This window comes from Cetorhinus maximus, unplaced genomic scaffold, assembly GCF_964194155.1.
Source record: "Cetorhinus maximus unplaced genomic scaffold, sCetMax3.hap1.1 HAP1_SCAFFOLD_1433, whole genome shotgun sequence".
Lineage (NCBI taxonomy): Eukaryota > Metazoa > Chordata > Chondrichthyes > Lamniformes > Cetorhinidae > Cetorhinus > Cetorhinus maximus.
In genome coordinates this window covers 7,038-27,421 of record NW_027597374.1, presented here as the reverse complement: position 1 = coordinate 27,421, position 20,384 = coordinate 7,038, and the positions used below count along the sequence as shown (strand labels likewise).

The 20,384-nt window shown below is 50.9% G+C and overlaps 1 protein-coding gene and 1 pseudogene across 1 annotated transcript; one reads left to right on the top strand and one right to left on the bottom strand.

The window, feature by feature from the left end:
- Nucleotides 1–685: 685 nt before the first annotated feature.
- LOC144676217 (WW domain-binding protein 1-like) lies at nt 686–12,645 on the bottom strand. Its single transcript, XM_078536703.1, has 4 exons — nt 12,420–12,645; nt 4,226–4,328; nt 3,306–3,467; nt 686–2,827 (listed from the first exon to the last, which is right to left on the bottom strand). Exons 1-4 carry the CDS (start codon nt 12,549–12,551, stop codon nt 2,283–2,285), a joined length of 942 nt encoding a protein of 313 aa, XP_078392829.1. The 5' UTR covers nt 12,552–12,645; the 3' UTR covers nt 686–2,282.
- Nucleotides 12,646–13,272: 627 nt separating this feature from the next.
- Nucleotides 13,273–13,801, top strand: LOC144676214 (ubiquitin-ribosomal protein eS31 fusion protein pseudogene; annotated as a pseudogene).
- Nucleotides 13,802–20,384: the final 6,583 nt, after the last annotated feature.

The window sequence follows — 20,384 nt, the reverse complement described above, 5'->3', positions numbered from 1 at the left end:
GCAGCATCTGTGGAGAGAGATGTTGGGTCCAATATGACCCTTTTCGTGCCTTCCTTCTGTAAGTGAAGTGGCTCCTCGTTGTAGAATCTTGAATCCGGGACCTCGAAGGGGACTGTTCACACATTCAGTAAAGCTGAACCCGCTCCTGCACCATGTGGACCACAGAATTTGCTCTGCAGGGTTCTGAAGTGAGGGTGGATGGGCACCTGGTAAAGGTACATTTAGCAACAGCTTCCATCATAGTTTCTTTCACTCTATGAGGAAACCCAACTGTCCTTCAGGATTTGCCTGACTGTGGTGTGATTGACCAGAGCTATCTGTTGGTTGCACTACAACTACATGTCAAAAGGCAGCCACTTTTTTTTGCAATGAACCCTCCAGTCTGCTAACACAGTCTTACTGTCAACTATGGTGAGTGAACATATCTTAGTCAAAAGGACACCGGTCAAGTCCCACTCCAAAGGCTTGAATCCATAATCCAGGCTGACATTGTAATACAATAGAGGGAGAGCAGCAGTGCTGTCTTTCAGGTGAAACATTAGGTGGATATAAAAGATCCCAGGCCACTATTAGAAAAGCAGATGAGTTCTCCACAAAGTTAATTTAAACGGATTATCAAGACATTATAACATTACTGTTTGAGAATCTTGCTGCACTCACATTCACTTCTTTAAATAACAGTGACTACATTTCAAAAGTACTTTATTGGCTGTAAATCGCTCTTGGGCATCCTGAGATCATGAAAGGCGCTACAGAAATGCAAGTCCTTCTTCACTCAAGACCTTGACAACACTGGCAAGGCTTCAGCTTTTGCCCATCCCTCGATGTCGAAGTTGTTAGAGGCTCATCCACAAACAGGACATCAAGGAAATTAGGACAGGGAGCAAAAAAAAAACAGGGCTGGAATTTCTGGAGATTTCTCACCCTCAGCCGAGTGACCAGCGATGTAACGGAGAGAGATAGATAAAGCAGATTCAATAGTAACTTTCAAAAGTTGATAATTGGATCAAAAATTGTAAAAGGAGAATTTCATAGAACACTGAAGGAGGCCATCTGGTCCATCAAGCCTGTGCCAGCTCTTTTGTGGCGATATCCAATTAATTCTGTTCATCTGCTCTGTTTCCCAAAGTCCTGTCAATTTTTTTCCTTCACATATTTCTCTTTTGAAAGAGATTATTGAATCCTCTTCCACCACCATTTTAGGCAGCGCATTCCAGATCACTAACGCACTATGTAAGGATATTTTGTAGGGGAGTGGGACTAATCCAATAGCTCCAAGAACCAGTACAGACATAATGGACCAAATGTCTTCCATCTCTGTGCTGCAAGATTCTAATTCAGAAAATTTTCCTTAGCCATTTATTTAGCCCTCTTAAAACTAATGAACCAAAGCACATATCCTGGAGTCTGATTCAGACAGAGGGAGGTCATATTCCTATAGCTACAAATGCTGGGAATGGAAGAGCTTTACAGTAAAACAGAGGAAGTAAATAGAACACAAAGATGTTAACAGAAGCAGCAACATTCTCATTCACCTATCCATGATCCTCTCTCCACTCCAAACTCTATGCCAGGTTCCCTGGACTCTTGGTTTTGAGTGTGGGAATCCACCAAGCTCCATCTCACAATAACAGCCCCGTTACATTTGGTCATTAACAGCTCAAATCATCTCACATAAGCTTCACCTCCGTTTAATCAATGACTTCATGATCTGGGTTTGCAAACCATGGAGATTATTTAGACTGAAGGTCTACCAGCCTCCCACCAACTCCACTCACTATTAGCGAATGTTAACACAAGCTCCCCGCAGTTAAATCAACACCATTAGCAGGAACTTAAATATCTCACACCGGGTTCAGACAAGACCCCTCAAGCCCAAGGAATGATCTGAATCACAGCAGCAGGAGAGGAGAGAGATCAGTGTCAATGCATGTGATCTTGCATTTGAAACAGACAACAGGAGAGAAATTCAGGCAGGGAGGAGAGAGACAGTCTCAGGCGTGAAGGGAAGGGGACAGATACAGGCGGGAAGACAGACAGGAGTTGGCAGAGGGTGGGATCGTGCGCCAGGGTTCAATGGTTTCCTTTGCGGTAGAGCACTCAAGATGGCTGTAGGTTATAAATAGTTCCAATATGGAGTGACATTCACAGTCCTGCAGCACCTCAGTCTAAGGTGAGGCTGCAAGGGAGCTTTAGTGACTATCTCCTTGGTCCCACAGCCCCAGGAATCTGGTCCCTTGTTTAAATGCGTTGTCGGACTTCCCGGTCTCTCTGTTTCCCCTTCACACGGGAAAGATGGGAGCCAGGGTCTCCTCAGGGAGCTGGCAGGAGCAGAGACTGGCAGAATCGGCAGGCTGGAGCAGCTCTCCCACACAGCCCTGTCTGTCGTGCAGGAAGTTTCCACTCTCCTCCGTGCAGTCCTCATTGTCATCCCCGTGAACAAGACAACGGCACACATCGATCCCGGAGTCTCCGGTGAGACGCCGGTGTCTGGAGCGGGTTTCATCCTCCTCGTCCGCCTCGGAGCAGGACAGAACTGCTTGCGGCACAGCGACGTCGACCTCTTCGGCGGGGTGGTCCGAGCTGGAGAGCGAGGGCCCTGGCTCGGGCTCACTGGGGGTGCTCGGGTCACTGGAGGTGCTGGTGTCAGAAACGGAAGTGCTGTTGGGAGAGCTGGAGCTGCAGGAGCAGCTGGTGCAGTTATTGGAGCTGAGTGAAGGGCTCAGCTCAGTCCTGATCCCCTGGATTGACGTGTAGGATGGAGGAGGAGTGCTGGGCTGGGCTGACACCTCCTCATAGGCTGGAAGTTTGAAAGAAGCCAGGAGTCCTGAGGAAAAGATTGAAAACCGTGTGAGAGATGGGCACCAGTTAAGCATTGAATCACAGCTCATTACCTCAGCGTCAATGGCCTTTAAATTAGTCCCCAATCAAGTCCCGCAGGCATGTACCAGCTCTTTAAAGAGCTGCCCAATTAATGCCACCTCCCTGAAAATTCCTTCCCATCCAGTCAGAGTGACAACTGAACCTTTTTCCATTCCAGATTACTATAACTCACATTGCCAAACGGAGAGTCAGGGTTTGGAGGGAGAGGGGCTTCTGGCTGTCTGCACTCACTCTGACCCAGGGAGGGGGGGTTCAGGGGGAGGGCGTTTGGAGGAGGAGGAGAGATAGATAGATCCTGGGGTGGGGTGGGGTGCGGATAGTTTGGTTGAGGGGCCAGGGGGGTTTTAGAGGAGCAGGGTGAAGAGATTTGGATTCGGACAGACAGCTGGGAGGGGGAGCTGTTCTGGAGAGTTTGCACTCACTTTGATCGAGGGGTGAGCCGGGGTAGTTACAGGCTCCATGGTAGGCAATAAGGTTAATCTCCTGCTGACGTTGCTGCTGCTGGAGGCGGAGTTTGGTCCTGCGATGGCGATAAGCACAACAGCAGCTGAACAGGATGAGCAGAGTCCAGAGGAACCAAAACCCTATGAGGGGACACAGCAAAACATCAGTCAGCAGACAGACACATCCATACCTTACAAAGTACCCCCTGTTCTGTATCTGTGCACCCCCCACTTTCCCCCCACCCCCCCAAACCCCAACTCCTGGTGTCACTGCGGCTCCACTCTACCTAACCCACCCTCACATCACATCACCTACACTCAACTCACTGTCCTGCAACCTTCACCCCCTCTGCCCCGCCCCCACTCCCTCCGCCCCGTCCCCCACTCCCTCCGCCCCGTCCCCCACTCCCTCCGCCCCGTCCCCCACTCCCTCCGCCCCGTCCCCCACTCCCTCCGCCCCGTCCCCCACTCCCTCCGCCCCGTCCTCCACTCCCTCCGCCCCGTCCCCCACTCCCTCCGCCCCGTCCCCCACTCCCTCCGCCCCGTCCCCCTCTCCCTCCGCCCCGTCCCCCTCTCCCTCCGCCCCGTCCCCCTCTCCCTCTGCCCCGCCCCCACTCTACCTAACCCACCCTCACATCACATCACCTACACTCAACTCACCGTCCTGCAACCTTCAGCCCCTCCCCCGCGCCCACCCCCTCCGCTCTGCCCCCACTCTCTCCACCCCGCCCCATCCCCCGCCCCCACTCCATCTGCCCTGCCCCCATCCCCTCCACCCCATCCCCTCCGCCCCACCTCCCCCACCCCCTCCGTCCCCACTTACGCTGTGCTGCTCTGATAGGACCCTAGCCTGATTTACTGGGATGGTCAGTGATCCCAAGCCCAGCCACGTTACTTACACCACAACTCGTAGAAGTAAGTGCAGCAGCCAGTCTCCCCGCAGCAGTGGCCTGTCTCACACCAGTACCGCTGGTTATTGATCCCGGGGCACAAAGCTCTAACCTGAGTCAGAGAGAGAGAGAGAGAGAGAGAGAGGGTGAGAGAGAGTGTGGGCACTGAAAGAGCTCTCCCAGTCCCCTAACACTGCCCCAACCTGGAAACACACACTGGGAGAGTGCTTGAAAGCACAGCCTGAGTAAATACAGGCACTGAGTTAAAAAGCAGGGATGTTATGCTGGGCATTTTTAAAGTTTGAGTTAGGCCACAACTGGAGTATTGAGTCCTCTTCTGTTCACCAAACTTTCAGAAGGACGTGAGGATCCTTGAGAAGGTGCAGAGATTTACTAAAATGGTTCCAGGGATGGGGGATTTTCGCTACAAGGGTGGATTGGAAAAGCTGGGGTTGTTCTCCTTGGAGCAAAGGAGGTTGAGGGAGCATTTGATAGAGGGGGACACAATTATAATCAATTTGGATAAGCTGGACTAGGGAAAAACTCTTCCCATTAGCTCATGGTACAAGGACCAGTGGACACAGATTTAAGGTTTTGGGCAAGAAATACATGGAGAATATGAGGGAAATAAACTTTAAACAGTGAGCGGTGATGATCTGGAACACTCTGCCTTCTGGGGTCAGGACCTCCTTCCCTGGAGCTGTTGACCCCTCACTGGGGTCAGGACCTCTCCTTCCCTGGAGCTGTTGACCCCTCACTGGGGTCAGGACCTCTCCTTCCCTGGAGTTGTTGACCCCTCACTGGGGTCAGGACCTCTCCTTCCCTGGAGCTGTTGACCCCTCACTGGGGTCAGGACCTCTCCTTCCCTGGAGCTGTTGACCCCTCACTGGGGTCAGGACCTCTCCTTCCCTGGAGCTGTTGACCCCTCACTGGGGTCAGGACCTCTCCTTCCCTGGAGCTGTTGACCCCTCACTGGGGTCAGGACCTCTCCTTCCCTGGAGCTGTTGACCCCTCACTGGGGTCAGGACCTCTCCTTCCCTGGAGCTGTTGACCCCTCACTGGGGTCAGGACCTCTCCTTCCCTGGAGCTGTTGACCCCTCACTGGGGTCAGGACCTCTCCTTCCCTGGAGCGTTTGACCCTTCACTGGGGTCAGGACCTCTCCTTCCCTGGAGCTGTTGACCCCTCACTGGGGTCAAGACCTCCTTCCCTGGAGCTGTTGACCCCTCAATGGGGTCAGGACCTCTCCTTCCCTGGAGCTGTTGACCCCTCACTGGGGTCAGGACCTCTCCTTCCCTGGAGCTGTTGACCCCTCACTGGGGTCAGGACCTCCTTCCCTGGAGCTGTTGACCCCTCACTGGGGTCAGGACTTCCTTCCCTGGAGCTGTTGACCCCTCACTGGGGTCAGGACTTCCTTCCCTGGAGCTGTTGACCCCTCACTGGGGTCAGGACCTCTCCTTCCCTGGAGCAGTTGACCCCTCACTGGGGTCAGGACCTCTCCTTCTCTGGAGGTGTTGACCCCTCACTGGGGTCAGGACCTCTCCTTCCCTGGAGTTGTTGACCCCTCACTGGGGTCAGGACCTCTCCTTCTCTGGAGTTGTTGACCCCTCACTGGGGTCAGGACCTTTCCTTCCCTGGAGTTGTTGACCCCTCACTGGGGTCAGGACTTCTCCTTCCCTGGAGCTGTTGACCCCTCACTGGGGTCAGGACCTCTCCTTTGGATTCCGCTCCTCTCCAATTGGATTCAATCCATGCGATCTCCCCTTCTAGACAGATGGTGTGGTGGTAATGCCACTGAACCAATAATCTAGAGACCCAGGCTAATGCTCTGGGGACAGTGAATTTAAATTCCTCGAGCTGTCTGATGGGATTTAAACCAGTTAATAAATCTGGAATTGAAAGATAGTCTCAGTAATGGTGACCGTTTACAAGTATTGATTGTCATTAAAATCCGTCTGGTCCACTAGTGTCCTTCAGAGAAGGAAATCTGCCATCCTTACCTGGTCTGAATTACATGTGGCTCGAAATCCACAGCAGTGTGGTTCACTCTTAATTGCTCTCTGAAATGGCCGAGCAAGCTCTTCAGTTCAAGGGCACTTAGGGCTAGGCAACAAATGCTGGCCTTGCCAGCGATACCCATATCCCACGAAAGAATAAAAAAAATTAAGGAATAGCTGAAGGCATGGGACACTGAAAAGGCCACGGGCCCCTACAACATTCCAGCAACAGTGCTAAAGGCTTGTGCTGCGGAGCTAGCCACACCCCTAGCAAAGCTGTTCCAGTACAGCTACAAACAACGGCATCTACCTGGTTAGGTGGGAAATTGCCCAGGTATGTCCTGTCCACAAAAGGCAGGACAAATCCAGTCCAGCCAGTTAGTGCCCCTTCAGTCTACTCTCGATCATCAGTAAAGTGACGGAAGGGGTCATGGACAGGGCTATCAAGCGGCACTTACTCAGCAATAACCTGCTCATTGACGTTCAGTTTGGATTCAAAGGAAGATGATTGTGGTTAGTTCTAGATCAACACGACAGGAGTTCCTCAGGGTAGTGTCCTCGGCCAACCATCTTCAGTTGTTTCATCAATGTCCTTCCTTCCATCATAAGGTCAGAAATGGGGATGTTCGCTGATGATTGCACAATGTTCCGCACCATTTGTAACTGCTCAGATACTGAAGCAGTTCATGTCCAAATGCAGCAAGACCTGGACAACATTTTGGCTTGGACAAGTAACATTCGCTCCACACAAGTGCCAGGCACTGACCATCTCCAATAAGAGGGAATCTAACCATTACCCCTTGACATTCAATGGCATTACCATCGCTGAATCCCCCGCTAACAACATCCTGGTGGTTACCATTGACCAGAAACAGAACTCAAATAGCTACAAGAGGTCAGAGGCTAGAAATTCTGTGGCAGGTAACTCACCTCCTGACACCCCAAAGCCTGTCTACCAGCTACAAGGCACAAGTCAGGAGTGTGATGGAATACTCCCCGCTTGCTTGGATGAATGTAGCTCCAACAACACTCAAGAAGCTTGACACCATCCAGGACAAAGCAGCCCACTTGGACTAGCACTCGATCCACCACCTTCAACATTCACTCCCTTCGCCGCTAATACATAGTGGCAGTGTGTACCATCTACAAGATGCACTGCACCAACTCACCAAGGCTCCTTCCACAGCACCTTTCAATCACTTGACCGTTACCACCTAGAACGGCAAGGGCAGCAGACACATGGGAACACTGCCACCTGGAAGAGCCCCTCCAAACACACAACTTCCTCTTGGAACTATTTCACTGTCACTGGGTCTTAATCATTGAACTCCCTCCCTAACAGCGCTGTAGGTGTACCTACACCACATGGACTGCAGCGGTTCAAGTCAGCGGCTCTCCACCATCTCAAGGGCAATTAGGGATGGGCAATAATGTTGGCCTAGCCAGCAACACCCACATATTAAGTAAAAATGAAAAAAAAAATGTTGGAGTTCCTTATTGACGCTATCAATTCTTTTCCAAATCTAAAAAGCTCAATGAAGTTATCCCTGAAATGCAAGAACACAAGAAATAGGAGGAGATCAGAGCCTGCTCCACCATTCAGATTGATCATGGCTGATCTTGGGCTTCAACTCCAATTACCCGCCCGCTCCCCTAATTCCCTGAGACACCAAAAATCTTCCCATCACAGCCTGAAATGTATTCAACGATGGAGCATCCACAACCCTCTGGGGTAGAGAATTCCAAAGATTCACAACCCTTTGAGTGAAGTCATTTCTCCTCATCTCCGTCCTAAATGGTCGGCCTCTTACCCTGAGACTGTGCCCCCATGGTTTAGGTTCCCTGACCAGTGGAGACAATCTCTCAGCGTCCGCCCTATCAAGCTCCTGCAGGTTTCAATAAGATCCCTCTCGTTCTTCTAAACTCCAGAGAATAAAAGCCCAATTTATTCACCATAGGACAAACTGTCACCATGGGACTAATCTAGTGAGCCTTCACTGTACTGCCTCCAATGCCAGTATATCCTTCTTAAATGTGGAGACCAAAACTGCCCACAGTACTCCAGATGTGGTCTCACCAAAACCCTGTAAAACTACAGCAAGAATTCTTTATTCCTGTACTCCAATCCCCTTGCAATAAAGACCAACATACCATTTACCTTCCTAATTGCTTGCTGCACCTGCATGCTAACTTGCTGCATTCCTTGTACAAACACACTCAATTCTCTGAACATCAACACTTACAAATTTCCCACCTTTTTACAAAGTGTTCTGCTTCTCTAGTCTTTCGATCAGAGTGAATAATTTCACACTTCCCTTTATTATGCTCCATCTGCCATCTTGTTCTTATTTGTTGAAGTTAATGTCCTGGACATTAGGACACAGCAGGGATGATGAATGATTATTAAAAAAATGTCCTTCAGAAAGTGATGGTGAGCCACCTTCCTGAACTAACCTCAGTGCTGCTTTTGTGAAGGAATCATAGATTTGTTACAGTGCAGAAAAGGGACTATTCGGCCCGTTGTATCCATGCCAACCCTCTGTAAGAGCAACTCACCTCGTCCCGCCTTAAATTAGGGCCTTCTGATTCTTGATCCTTCCACCAGTGGGAAGTTAACATACGAATTAGGAACAGGAACAGGCTATTAAGAACATGGCTAATCTGATTGCGGCCCTAACTCCACTATCCTGCCTACCACCCCCCCGATATCCTCCAATATCCTTGTTAGTCAAGAATCTATTCTACCTTTGCTTTAAACATATTCGATGACCCCACCTCTACCGGTCGCTGGTGAAGAGTGTTCCACAACTCTTGACCCTCAGAGAAAATATTTCTCCTCATCTGTCTTAAATGGGAGCCCCCTTCTTTTTAAACAGGCCAATGGAACGCTATCCTTTATTATGAGAAGAATTGAACATAAAAGTAAGGATGTTATACTTCAGTTATACAGGGCATTGGTGAGACCACATCTCGAATAGTGTGTGCAGTTTTGGTCTCCTTATCCAGTAGAGGTTAGCCATAAGCTCCAAAATTATATAGATGGGTTGGTGGAGTGGGCGGTAAAGTGGCAGATGGATTTTAACATAGAGAAGTGTGAGGTCATACATTTAGGGAGGTCAAACAGTTACAGGGATTACACAATAAATGGGAATATACTAAGAGGGGTAGATGAAGTGAGAGATCTTGGCGTACAAGTACACAGGTCCCTGAAGGCAGCAGTTCAAGTAGACAAGGTTGTAAAGAAGGCATATGGAATGCTCTCCTTCACTGGCAGAGGTATAGAATATAAAAGTAAGGATATAATGTTGGAATTGTATAAAACACTGGTGAGGCCACAACTGGAGTATTGTGTGCAGTTCTGGTCACATTACAGGAAGGAGGTAATAGCTCTGGAGAGAGTGCAGAGGTGGTTTACAAGAATGTTGCCAGGGTTAGAAAAGTGTAGCTACGAGGAGAGATTGGATAGGTTGGGGTTATTTTCCTTAGAACAAAGAAGGCTGAGAGGTGACTTGATTGAGGTGTTCAAAATTATGAGGGGAACAGATAGAGTGGACAGGATAAAATTGTTTCCCTTGATGGAGAATTCTAGAACCAGGGGACATAGATTCAAGATAAGTGGCAGAAGGTATAGGGGGGACATGAGGAAGAACTTCTTTACGCAGAGGGTTGTGGGTGTCTGGAATTCGCTGCCCAAGTTGGTGGTAGAGGCAGAAACTCTAAACTCTTTTAAAAAGTACCTGGATCTGCACCTAAAGTGCTGTAAGATGCAGGGCTATGGGCCAGGTGCAGGAAGGTGGGATTAGAAAGGGCACCTGGGTGTCCTCGGGCTGGCATGGACAAGATGGGCCGAATGGCCTCCTTCTGTGCTGTAACTTTTCTATGGTTCTATGGAAAGATATAAATGCATTGGAGGTGGTTCAGAGGAGGTTTACCAGATTGATACCTGGAATGAGTGGGCTGTCTTATGAGGAAAGGTTGGACAGACTGGGTTTGTTTCCACTGGAGTTTAGAAGAGCGAAGGGTGGTTTGATTGAAGTTATACAAGATCCTGGACGGCCTTGACAAGTTGGACATGGAAAGGAGGTTTCCTCTTGTGGGTGGGTCCAGAACTAGGGGTCACCCTTTTAGGACAGAGATGAGGAGATATTTTTTCTCCCAGAGGATTGTGCGACTTTGGAACTCTCTGCCTCAGAAGGTGGTGGAGTCGGGGTCACTGAATATTTTTAAGGCAGAGGTAGATAGATTCTTATTCGGCAAGGGAATCAAGTTATCGGGGTTAGATGGGAACGTGGAAATCATAACACAAACAGATCAGCCATGATCGTATTGAATGGCAGAACAGGCTCGAGGGGCCAAATGGTCTACTCCTGTTTCTATTTCGTATGTTCGTTTGATCCCTAGTTCTGGTCTCTCCCACAAGGGCAAACACCCTTTCGGCATTCAACCTGTCAAGCCCCCTCAGGATTTCGCTATCTATTCTGTGTCGATTCCTTATGATCTTAACACTTCCATCAAATCTCTTCTTGACCTTCTCTTCTCCAAGGAAAACAGCCCCAGCTTAGAACCATAGAAATGGACTGCTTCAGTATCTGGGGAGTCGCGAATGGTGCTGATCATTGCGCAATCATCAGCGAACATCCCCACTTCTGACCTTATCATGGAAGGAAGGTCATTGATGAAGAAGCTGAAGGTGGTTGGGCCGAGGACACTACCCTGAGGAACTCCTGCAGTGATGTCCTGGAGCTGAGATGACTGACCTCCAACAACCACAGCCATCTTCCTTTGTGCTAGGTATGACTCCAGAATCACAGTGCAGAAGAGGCCCTTTGGCCCATCGAGTCTGCACCGACACAGCCAGTGGAGAATTTGCCCCCTGATTCCCATTGACTCTAGTTTTGCCACATTCGGTCAAATGCTGCCTTGATATCAAAGGGTAGTCACTCTCACCCCTGAGTTCTTTTGTCCATGTTTGGGTCAAGGCTGTAATGAGGTCAGGAGCTGAGTGACCCTGGCAGAGCCAAAACCGTGCATCAATGAGCAGCTATTGCTGTGTAAGTGCCACTTGATAACACTGTTGATGATTCCTTCTTACACTTTGCTGATGATTGAGAGTAGACCGACGGGTCAGCAATTGGCCAGGTTGGATTTGTCCTGCTTTCTGTGAATAGGACATGGCTGGGCAATTTTCCACACTGCCAGGGAGATGTCAAGAGTTGTTATCTGTACCTCGGCTAGGGGCATGGTTAGTTCTGGGGCACAAGTCTTCAGTGCTACTGCCGGAATATTGTCAGGGCCCATAACCTTTTCAGAATCCAGTGTCTTCAGCCGTTTCTTGATATAACGTGGAGTGAATCAAATTGGCCGAAGACTTGGGGACCTCCGGAGGAGGCCGAGATGGATCATCCACCTGGCACTTCTGGCTGAGGGTGGCTGCAAATGCTTCAGCCTTATCTTCTGCCACTAAGATAAAAAGCGAAACGCTGCGGATGCTGGAAATCTGAAGCAAGAACAAAAACAGCTGGAAAAACTCGGCAGGTCTGACAGCCTCCGCGGAGAGGAAGGAAGACGGTTAACGTTTCGAGTCCGAATGATCACGAAGGGTCATACGGACTCGAAACGTTAACTGTGTCCCTCTCCGCGGAGGCTGCCAGACCTGCTGAGTCTTTCCAGGTATTTTTTGTTTCTGTTGTTGTCTTTTGCAGTGACGTTCACCCGGGGGGGGACAAGGACTTTCACAGTCTGATCTTGTTCACTGCCATTCATGACTGGATGTGTAAAGGCTCCACAGCTTTGATCTGATAGAGATGGCATTTGAATCCATGTTGAAAAATATGACTTCCTTATATCCCAAAGCAAGGGGTGTTGATATTTCACTCTAATTTCATTGCAACCATCCATTCCAATTCCATCTTGAAGTAGGGGAACTGATGTTGACTTAAGCCTGCAGCATTTTAATGCATGAAATGCCCCTCTTAAAGCAAGAATGCTGTTATTGCACAATAAATGTTGCACAACATTAATTCACAATCGCTCTTAAAGCAAGAAGGCCAACGTTTTATTTAAATGTTGTGCACCATAAATTCACATCCCCCCCCTCCCCCTCTTTTTACCCCCTCCTCTTTTTAAAGTGAGGGCGCTGATGTTTAATTAAAGCGGTTGGAGGCATCACGGACCCTCTTTTCGCTGTCGCTTCCCCGGCTGTTGTTACCTGTTGGGTGAAGGGAGCTGCCCGCGGGCCCAGGGCCCTGTTGGCCGTCGTCAGGTTGCGCGGCGAGAGCCCGGCCTCCCGCTGCTGGGATTGGGCCCACGGCCCCGCCGACTGAGTCCAGCCGCCGTCCATCGCCTCACGGCCACCCGTAACCGCCGCCGTTGCCTCCACCTCCGCAGCCGCCGTCCGCCATTGAAGGCCGAGAGCCGGGGCCCCCTCCCCCCCCGCCTCCGCCCCCACCTCCAGACACGAATTCCTCCGCCCATATCCCGTGACTGGCAGTCGGCCCGACCACTCACAGCGCAGGGTTCCCACAACCTCGCCAGCGCCAGCCAATGGAGCACCGGACCGCCTGTGATTGACGGTAGCGCTGGCCAATCAGTTCAGCCACTCACCCATTGGCTGGATGCTCATAGCCAATCATAGCTGGGGTTTGTTTGATTGATGTCCTCTCTGACCAATAGGAAAAGGCTGAATTTTGACTGACGGTAGGATAAGCCAATCAGTAACAAGCATCTCGGAACTATGTCAGTCTCACCTCTCATTGGCGGAGGAACTCAGGTTGTGATTGGTCTGAGCCTTGACAACAGTGGATGGTGATGTAATCCCCCTCAGCCAATCCAGGTTCTGCACAGGGATCCGGGCGAGTGCCTCATGCAGAGAGCTAGCACAGACAGGGCGGGCCCAATGGCCTCCCTCTGTGCTGTAACCATTCTGTGCTTCTCTGAAAGTGAGTGGAACCTCACTGGTCACCCATACCCATACCTTCCCCAGGCCCTGGTAACACTGGGCACCCCTAGGCAACACTGGCATCACTGGCTATCCGCTGGTTTGGCTGACAGACCCATGATGCTGCACCTTCCTGGAGGAAGGAGCTGGTGGGTTGAATTTGAAAATGCAGATCTTTGTGAAAACCCTCACGGGGAAAACGATAACCCTCGAGGTTGAGCCCTCAGATACTATTGAAAATGTAAAGGCTAAGATTCAGGACAAGGAAGGTATTCCCCCCGATCAGCAGCGACTGATCTTTGCTGGAAAACAGTTGGAGGATGGCCGCACACTCTCTGATTACAACATCCAAAAGGAGTCAACTTTGCACCTTGTACTGAGGCTTCGTGGTGGTGCCAAGAAGAGGAAGAAGAAGTCTTACACCACACCAAAGGAAAACCAGCATAAGAGGAAGAAGGTCAAGCTCGCTGTCCTTAAACATTACAAGGTTGATGAATATGGGAAAATCTATCGTCTGCGGCGTGAATGCCCTTCTGAGGAGTGTGGTGCTGGTGTGTTCATGGCCAGTCATTTCAACAGGCAAATACTGTGGGAAGTGCTGTCTGACATACTGCTTCAACAAGGCTGAAGATGCATAACTAAACAGTTTATAATAAACGATGATGAAAAATGAAAAAAAAAGACAGACCCATGTAGGAGAAGGCCTTTGACAGAATATCGCACACCTACAAGGTGGATGTGCTCTCCAAAATGGGGTTTGGGGAGGGAATTCGCAATTGGATTCAGCTGCTCTACACTAACGTCAGTAGCGCAGTCTCAATCAATGGGTGGGAATCAGATAGCTTTCCTATTAAATCTGGAGTCAGGCAGGACTGCCCTCTCTCCCCTGTTCTTTTCGTGTGTTGCATAGAACCCTTTGCTGAGTCCATCAGGAAGGATCCAGGCACAAGAGGAGTGACAATCCCAGGCAGTGGAGGCACTCAGGTCAAAGCCTCCCTGTACATGGACGATGTTGCCGTCTTCTGCTCGGATCCGCTGTCGGTGCGCAGACTGATCCACATCTGCGACCAGTTCGAACTGGCCTCGGGAGCCAAGGTAAATCGTGGGAAGAGCGAGGCCATGTTCTTTGGGAACTGGGCTGACTGATCCTTTGTCCCCTTCACTGTCAGGGCTGACGGCCTGAAGGTGCTGGGGATATGGTTCAGAGGGACCGGGGCATGCGTTAGAAACTGGAAGGAGCGAGTGTCTATGGTGAAAAGGAAACTGGGCATGTGGGAGCGACGCTCCTTCTCCATTGCGGGTAAGAACCTGGTCATCAGGTGTGAGGCACTCTCGCTGTTGCTGTACGGGGCGCAGGTCTGGCCCATTCCAGACTCACCCGAGCCATCTTCCGCTTTATCTGGAGGTCAAAAATGGATCGTGTCCGCAGGGACGCGATGTACAAGCCTCTAGATAAAAGGGGAAAAACCGTGCCCAACATCGCCCTCATACTAATGGGCACCTTTGTGTGCGGCTGCATCAAGCTGTGTGTAGATCCTCGGTACGCAAACACCAAGTGTCACTACGTGCTGAGGTTCTACCTGTCCCTGGTGTTGCGAAGGATGGGTCTGGCCACGCTGCCGCGGAACGCTCCAAGTAGTTGGACCGTGCCGTACCACCTGTCCCTGGTGGAAAAATTTATGCAGAGAAACACCTTTGACCACAAGTCCATCAGGCAGTGGTCAGCACGTAACGTCTTAGAGGCCCTGCGGGAAAAGGAGAGGGTGGATCCTGTGGGATGGTTCCCCGAGCAGACTGTCAAAGTCATTTGGCAGAATGCCTCATCGCCAGAACTTTCCAACAAGCACCAAGACGTAGCTTGGCTGGTGGTGAGAAAGGCCCTCCCCGTCAGATCCCTCCTACACACCAGGAGTCTCACCCCCTCTGCATGTTGCCCTCGAGGTGGCTGTGGTGGGGACAAGACCGTTGTTCACCTCCTTTTGGATTGTGCCTTTGCAAAGAAGGTCTGGAGAGAGATGCAGTGGTTTCTGTCGAGGTTCATCCCGAGCAGTTCTGTGACACAGGACTCTGTGCTCTACGGGCTGTTCCCAGGGACACACACCGAGACAAACATCAACTGCAGCTGGAGGATCATCAACTCGGTGAAAGACGCTCTTTGGTCTGCCCGAAACTTGTTGGTCTTCCAGCGCAAAGAGTTGTCCCCGACCGAGTGTTACAGACTGGCAATTCCAAGGTCCAGGACTACGTGCTGAGGGACGCACTAAAGCTTGGGGCAGCCACCGCAAAGGCGCAATGGGGAAAGGTCGCTGTCTAAGACCTTTCTGCCACAGTGCACCGAGGGACTGGGAACTGTTGAGAGCCCCTCGGGCTGTACAGCTCACAATGAATGTCTGCAAATGATTGTAATACTCATTGTTTGTATTGATGCACCTCGTGATACACGTTATAAAAGTTGAACCTTATTGTACTTTTGTGATGGTGATTTTGAAATGGTTTGAACTGTTGTTGATGATATTTTGTGAATAAAGTATATTTTTGCAAAAAAAAAGACAGATAAAGCGGAAGATGGCTCGGGTGATCGCCATCGCGCAGGAGTGTGGAATGGGCCAGACCTGCGCCACGTTCAGCAACAGCGAGAGTGCCTCACACCTGATGACCAGGTTCTTACCCGCAATGGAGAGGGAGCATCGCTCCCACATGCCCAGTTTTCTTTGCACCATAGACACTCGCTCCTTCCAGTTTCTAACACATGCCCTGGTCCCTCCTGAACCATATCCCCAGCACCTTTAGGCCATCAGCCCTGACAGTGAAGGGGACAAAGGATCGGTCAGCCCAGTTCCCAAAGAACATGGCCTCACTCTTCCCACGATTTACCTTGGCTCCCAAGGCCAGTTCGAACTGGTCGCAGATGTGGATCAGTCTGCGCACCGACAGCGGATCCGAGCAGAAGACGGCAACATCGTCCATGTACAGGGAGGCTTTGACCTGAGTGCCTCCACTGCCTGGGATTGTCACTCCTCTTATGCCAGGATCCTTCCTGATGGACTCAGCAAAGGGTTCTATGCAACACACAAACAGGACATGGGAGAGAGGGCAGCCCTGCCTGACTCCAGATTTAATAGGAAAGCTATCTGATTCCCACCCATTGATTGAGACTGCGCTACTGATGTTAGTGTAGATGAGTTGGATCCAATTGCGAATTCCCTCCCCAAACCCCATTTTGGAGAGCACATCCACCTTGTAGGTGTGCGATATTCTGTCAAAGGCCTTCTCCTGATCCAGGCTGATGAGGCAGGTGTCCACACCCCTGTCCTGTACATAGGCAATCGTATCCCTGAGCAGCGCGAGGCTGTCAGAGATCTTCCTGCCCGGCACAGTGCAGGTCTGGTCAGGGTGGATCACCAATTCCAGAGCAGACTTGACCCGATTGGCGATGACTTTGGACAGAATCTTATAGTCCACATTCAGCAGTGAAATGGGTCACCAATTTCTAATTTCCTCCCTTTCCCCCTTGTGCTTGTAGATGAGGGTGATGATGCCTTTCCTCATGGATTCTGACATGCTGCCGGCCAGGAGCATAGTCTCGTACACTTCTAGTAGGTCTGGGCCCATCCAGTCCCACAGAGCCAAATACAACTCAGCCGGCAAGCCGTCGCTTCCGGGAGTTTTACTCTTCTCGAAGAACTCAAGGGCCTTAGTCAGTTCGTCAGGAGTTAGCGGTTTGTCCAGGCTCTCCCGTGTACTGTCGTCTAAGACCTCCGTGATAGAGGACAGGAAGGTCGGGGAGGCCGTGCTTGTCTGTGGGCTTCACGTCATACAATCCGGCATAATAGGATTTGCTGATCCTCAAAATGTCGGACTGCGATGACTTTACTGAGCTGTCTTCTTCCTTCAGGCTGCTGATCACAGAGCTCTCTCTGTGTACCTTTTGGAAGAAGAAACATGAGCACGTCTCATCCTGCTCCACGGAGCGGACTCTGGAACGGAAGATGATCTTGGAGGCCTCCGAGGCAAAGACTGAGGCTTGCTGGCTCTTCACCTCTTGGAGTTCCTCCTTGACATCGACCCCCATCAACTGCAGCCGGAGCAGATTCTGCATGTTTTTTTGGAGTCGGGATATTTCCCTCTGTTCCTTTCTAGCTTTCTGGATGCCTTTGAGGATGACAAACCTCTTGATGTTTCCCTTGATCGCTTCCCACCAGTGTGTCAGGGACTCAAAGAGGGGTTTCACGGTTCTCCAACCTTTGTAATCCCTCTTGAGCTCCTCAATGTTCTCTGGGGTCAGCAGTTGCACGTTTAGCTTCCATGCCCCCCTGCCAACCCTCTGGTCTTCCTCTAAGTGACAGTCAGCCAGTAGGAGGCAGCGGTCAGAGAAGAACACCGGCTTGACGTCGGTGGATCTGACTGCGAACGCTCGGGACACAAACAGGAAGTCTATCCTGGAATGGATGGACCCGTCTGGCCGCGACCAGGTGTATCTACGCTGCGCTCCGTCTGCAGGGTTGCTGAAGACGTCGTGTAGCTTGGCATCCTTAACTGTTTCCATCAGGGATCTGGACGTAGCGTCCAATCTGCTGTCGGCCCTGCCGGATCGTCCAGCCGCATCGATGATGCAGTTGAAGTCGCCGCCCAGAATGACCGGCCTGGAGGTCGCCAGCAGCAGTGGGAGCTGCTGAAAAACCTCCAGCCGCTCGGCCCCTTGTGACGGGGCGTACACGTTAATTAACCGGAGTGGAGCATTCTTGTACATTACGTCTGCTACGAGGAGGCGCCCGCCCACCACCTCCTTAACCTCGGAGACGGTGAAGCTGCCTCCCCGCAGCAGAATACCCAGGCCGGAGGAACGAGAGTCGTTTCCTCCTGACCAGGTCGATGGCCCATGGGACCACCATCATGACCATTGCCTGTAGGAGCTGAGGTGCGGTATCGCACACTCCTGCAGAAACAACAGGTCAGCTTTGACCTTGGCAAGGTAGTCCAAGGTCGCAACACATCGTGTAGTAGATTTAATGCTACACACATTTACGGATACATTTTAAAGCATTTAGTCTCTTACCAAACCTGTTGTCTCTGAGAGTCCCAGACCTTTGGTCTGCTCCTGCATCCCCATAGTGTTCACAAATTGCCTCACTTTGGATGGGCTGAGGAAACTGTCCTGAGCCTCCCCATTGGCAATGTTCTGCTCAGGTGGCATCTGGGGGTTCATGCAGAGAACGGGATTTGAAATGTCCTCTGTTGGAGAAGCTTCTCCAATCCTCTCCCCCTCTGGGGAGTTGCTGCTCCCGGCTTCCCGGAGTTGGGGTGCGCTGAGCGCCTCACTGCTCCCAGATTGCTGGTGCTGGGGTGGGCTGGCCTCTTCGGGTTGTGGGCAAAGTTGGGGTGCGCTGGTCTCCTCATTGTCTCCAATGTTCTGGAGCTCGGGTGTCTCGTCCTCCAACTCCCTCGAGATTTGCCACTTCTTCTGTAGATGCCGCCCTTTCCCTTCTTCGTCCGAAGAGCAGCTGCCCTTGTCACCCGAGTCGGATGGGAGACGCCTCTTGCCACTTGTCTGGGAAGTGGCTTGGTCCCTTCTTAGCCCCTTCTTCCTTTTGGCTCTCTTCACCAGCTGCCACTCCCCCTGCTGATTTTCCGCTGCTTCCTCCTCCTCCATTGATTCGCTCTCCTGAGGAGTGGGAGGTTCAGGGGGCAGTGCTGTTGATTGACTGTCTGCTGCCTCAATCTTTTCCTCCACCTTATCTCTCTGTGTCCTCCTTTGTCCCGTTGTTCTCACTGGGGGCCTTGGTGGTTGGAGTGTTGCAAGTGTCCTTGGTATTAGTGACATGAAGCATTTCCTCTGCTTCCCCCTCGTTGGTTTTGGCTGCCTGTGCGTAAGTGAGGCAGCGTTTGGGGCAGGTCCAGTAGAGGTGAGCTGCCTCGCCACACAGGTTGCAGCACTTAGTCTGTTTGCAGTCCTTTGTCCGGTGCCCTTCCTGTTTGCAGTTCTTGCAGAGGGCGGCGCTGCAGTTGGCCGCCACATGACCAGACTTGCCGCATGAGCGTGACCGAACCTGGCGTTTGCATGTCCAAATCCCGAAGGTGTCTCTAACCTCGGTGCAGCTCCAAACCTTGTCGACGTACCTGGTGAGGAAGGTGAGCACGTCGGCGACAGGGACGTAGGGGTTGTAGAGATGCACCGTCACCACCTGGTCCCATTGCAACTGCAGAGCAAAGAGCGGCTCCACCGTCAGGATCTTCATCTCCGGCTGGTCTCTCTTCTCCTCGAACACCTTCAGGAACTTGACGCAAGCTGCCACTCGCTTGAAAGTCACGTCGAAACATCCAGCGCTGGGGAAGTCTCGCAGGGAGTAGATCTCATCCGCTTCAAATCCACACGCCTTCAACAGGATCCGCTTGATGAAGAAGGCTTGATCCATGGGTGCTCCGCCTTCGCTGTCCTTCACCGTGACCCGGACGGTGTGAGGTACCCCATGGTATGGGCCTCGACTGGTTATGGCCATCACTTAACGACTACATTTGCCGTCCATGATGTTCTGAATGCAGGGGTGGAACCCTCTGCCCAGCTGCTTGTCTGCTATCAGCTACTGCCTGGAGTAGACAAGTCTCCTTTTACTTGCTTTAAACCTATTCCATTTCTGTCTTTCCTTAGCTCTGATTCTGCCTGACCTGAATTTCCAGCACTTTCTGTTTTTATTCACTTCACCCTCTTTTGTGAAGACGAGTGCAAACTACTCACGGTGATGTGTCCTCTGTTCCATAAGAAGAATGAACTTTTTGACCTTAATGGGCCCCATTATTATTTTATCTCTCCTTCAGCTTTTATGTTGATCAAAGGTCTCCTTTTACCATATTCATCGATCTTTTCTGACAACTTTTCTTTGCCCTTCTTCTATCTTTTTCCAATTTCCTTCTGCACTTTGTATTCTATTGTTTTCTGTACCTGCCCTCAGCCTTTTTAAAAACAAAAAACTACTGCGGATGCTGGAAATGCAAAACAAAAACAGAATTACCTGGAAAAACTCAGCAGGTCTGGCAGCATCGGCGGAGAAGAAAAGAGTTGATGTTTGAGGACTCGAAACGTCGACTCTTTTCTTCTCCGCCGATGCAGCCAGACCTGCTGAGTTTTTCCAGGTAATTCTGATTTTGTCTCAGCCTTTTTAAGTTTTACTTTAACCTCTACTTTCTTTGCTAACAATCGGAAGCTGGGTGGAAAAGCCAGGCAAAAGGAGGACACAGAGA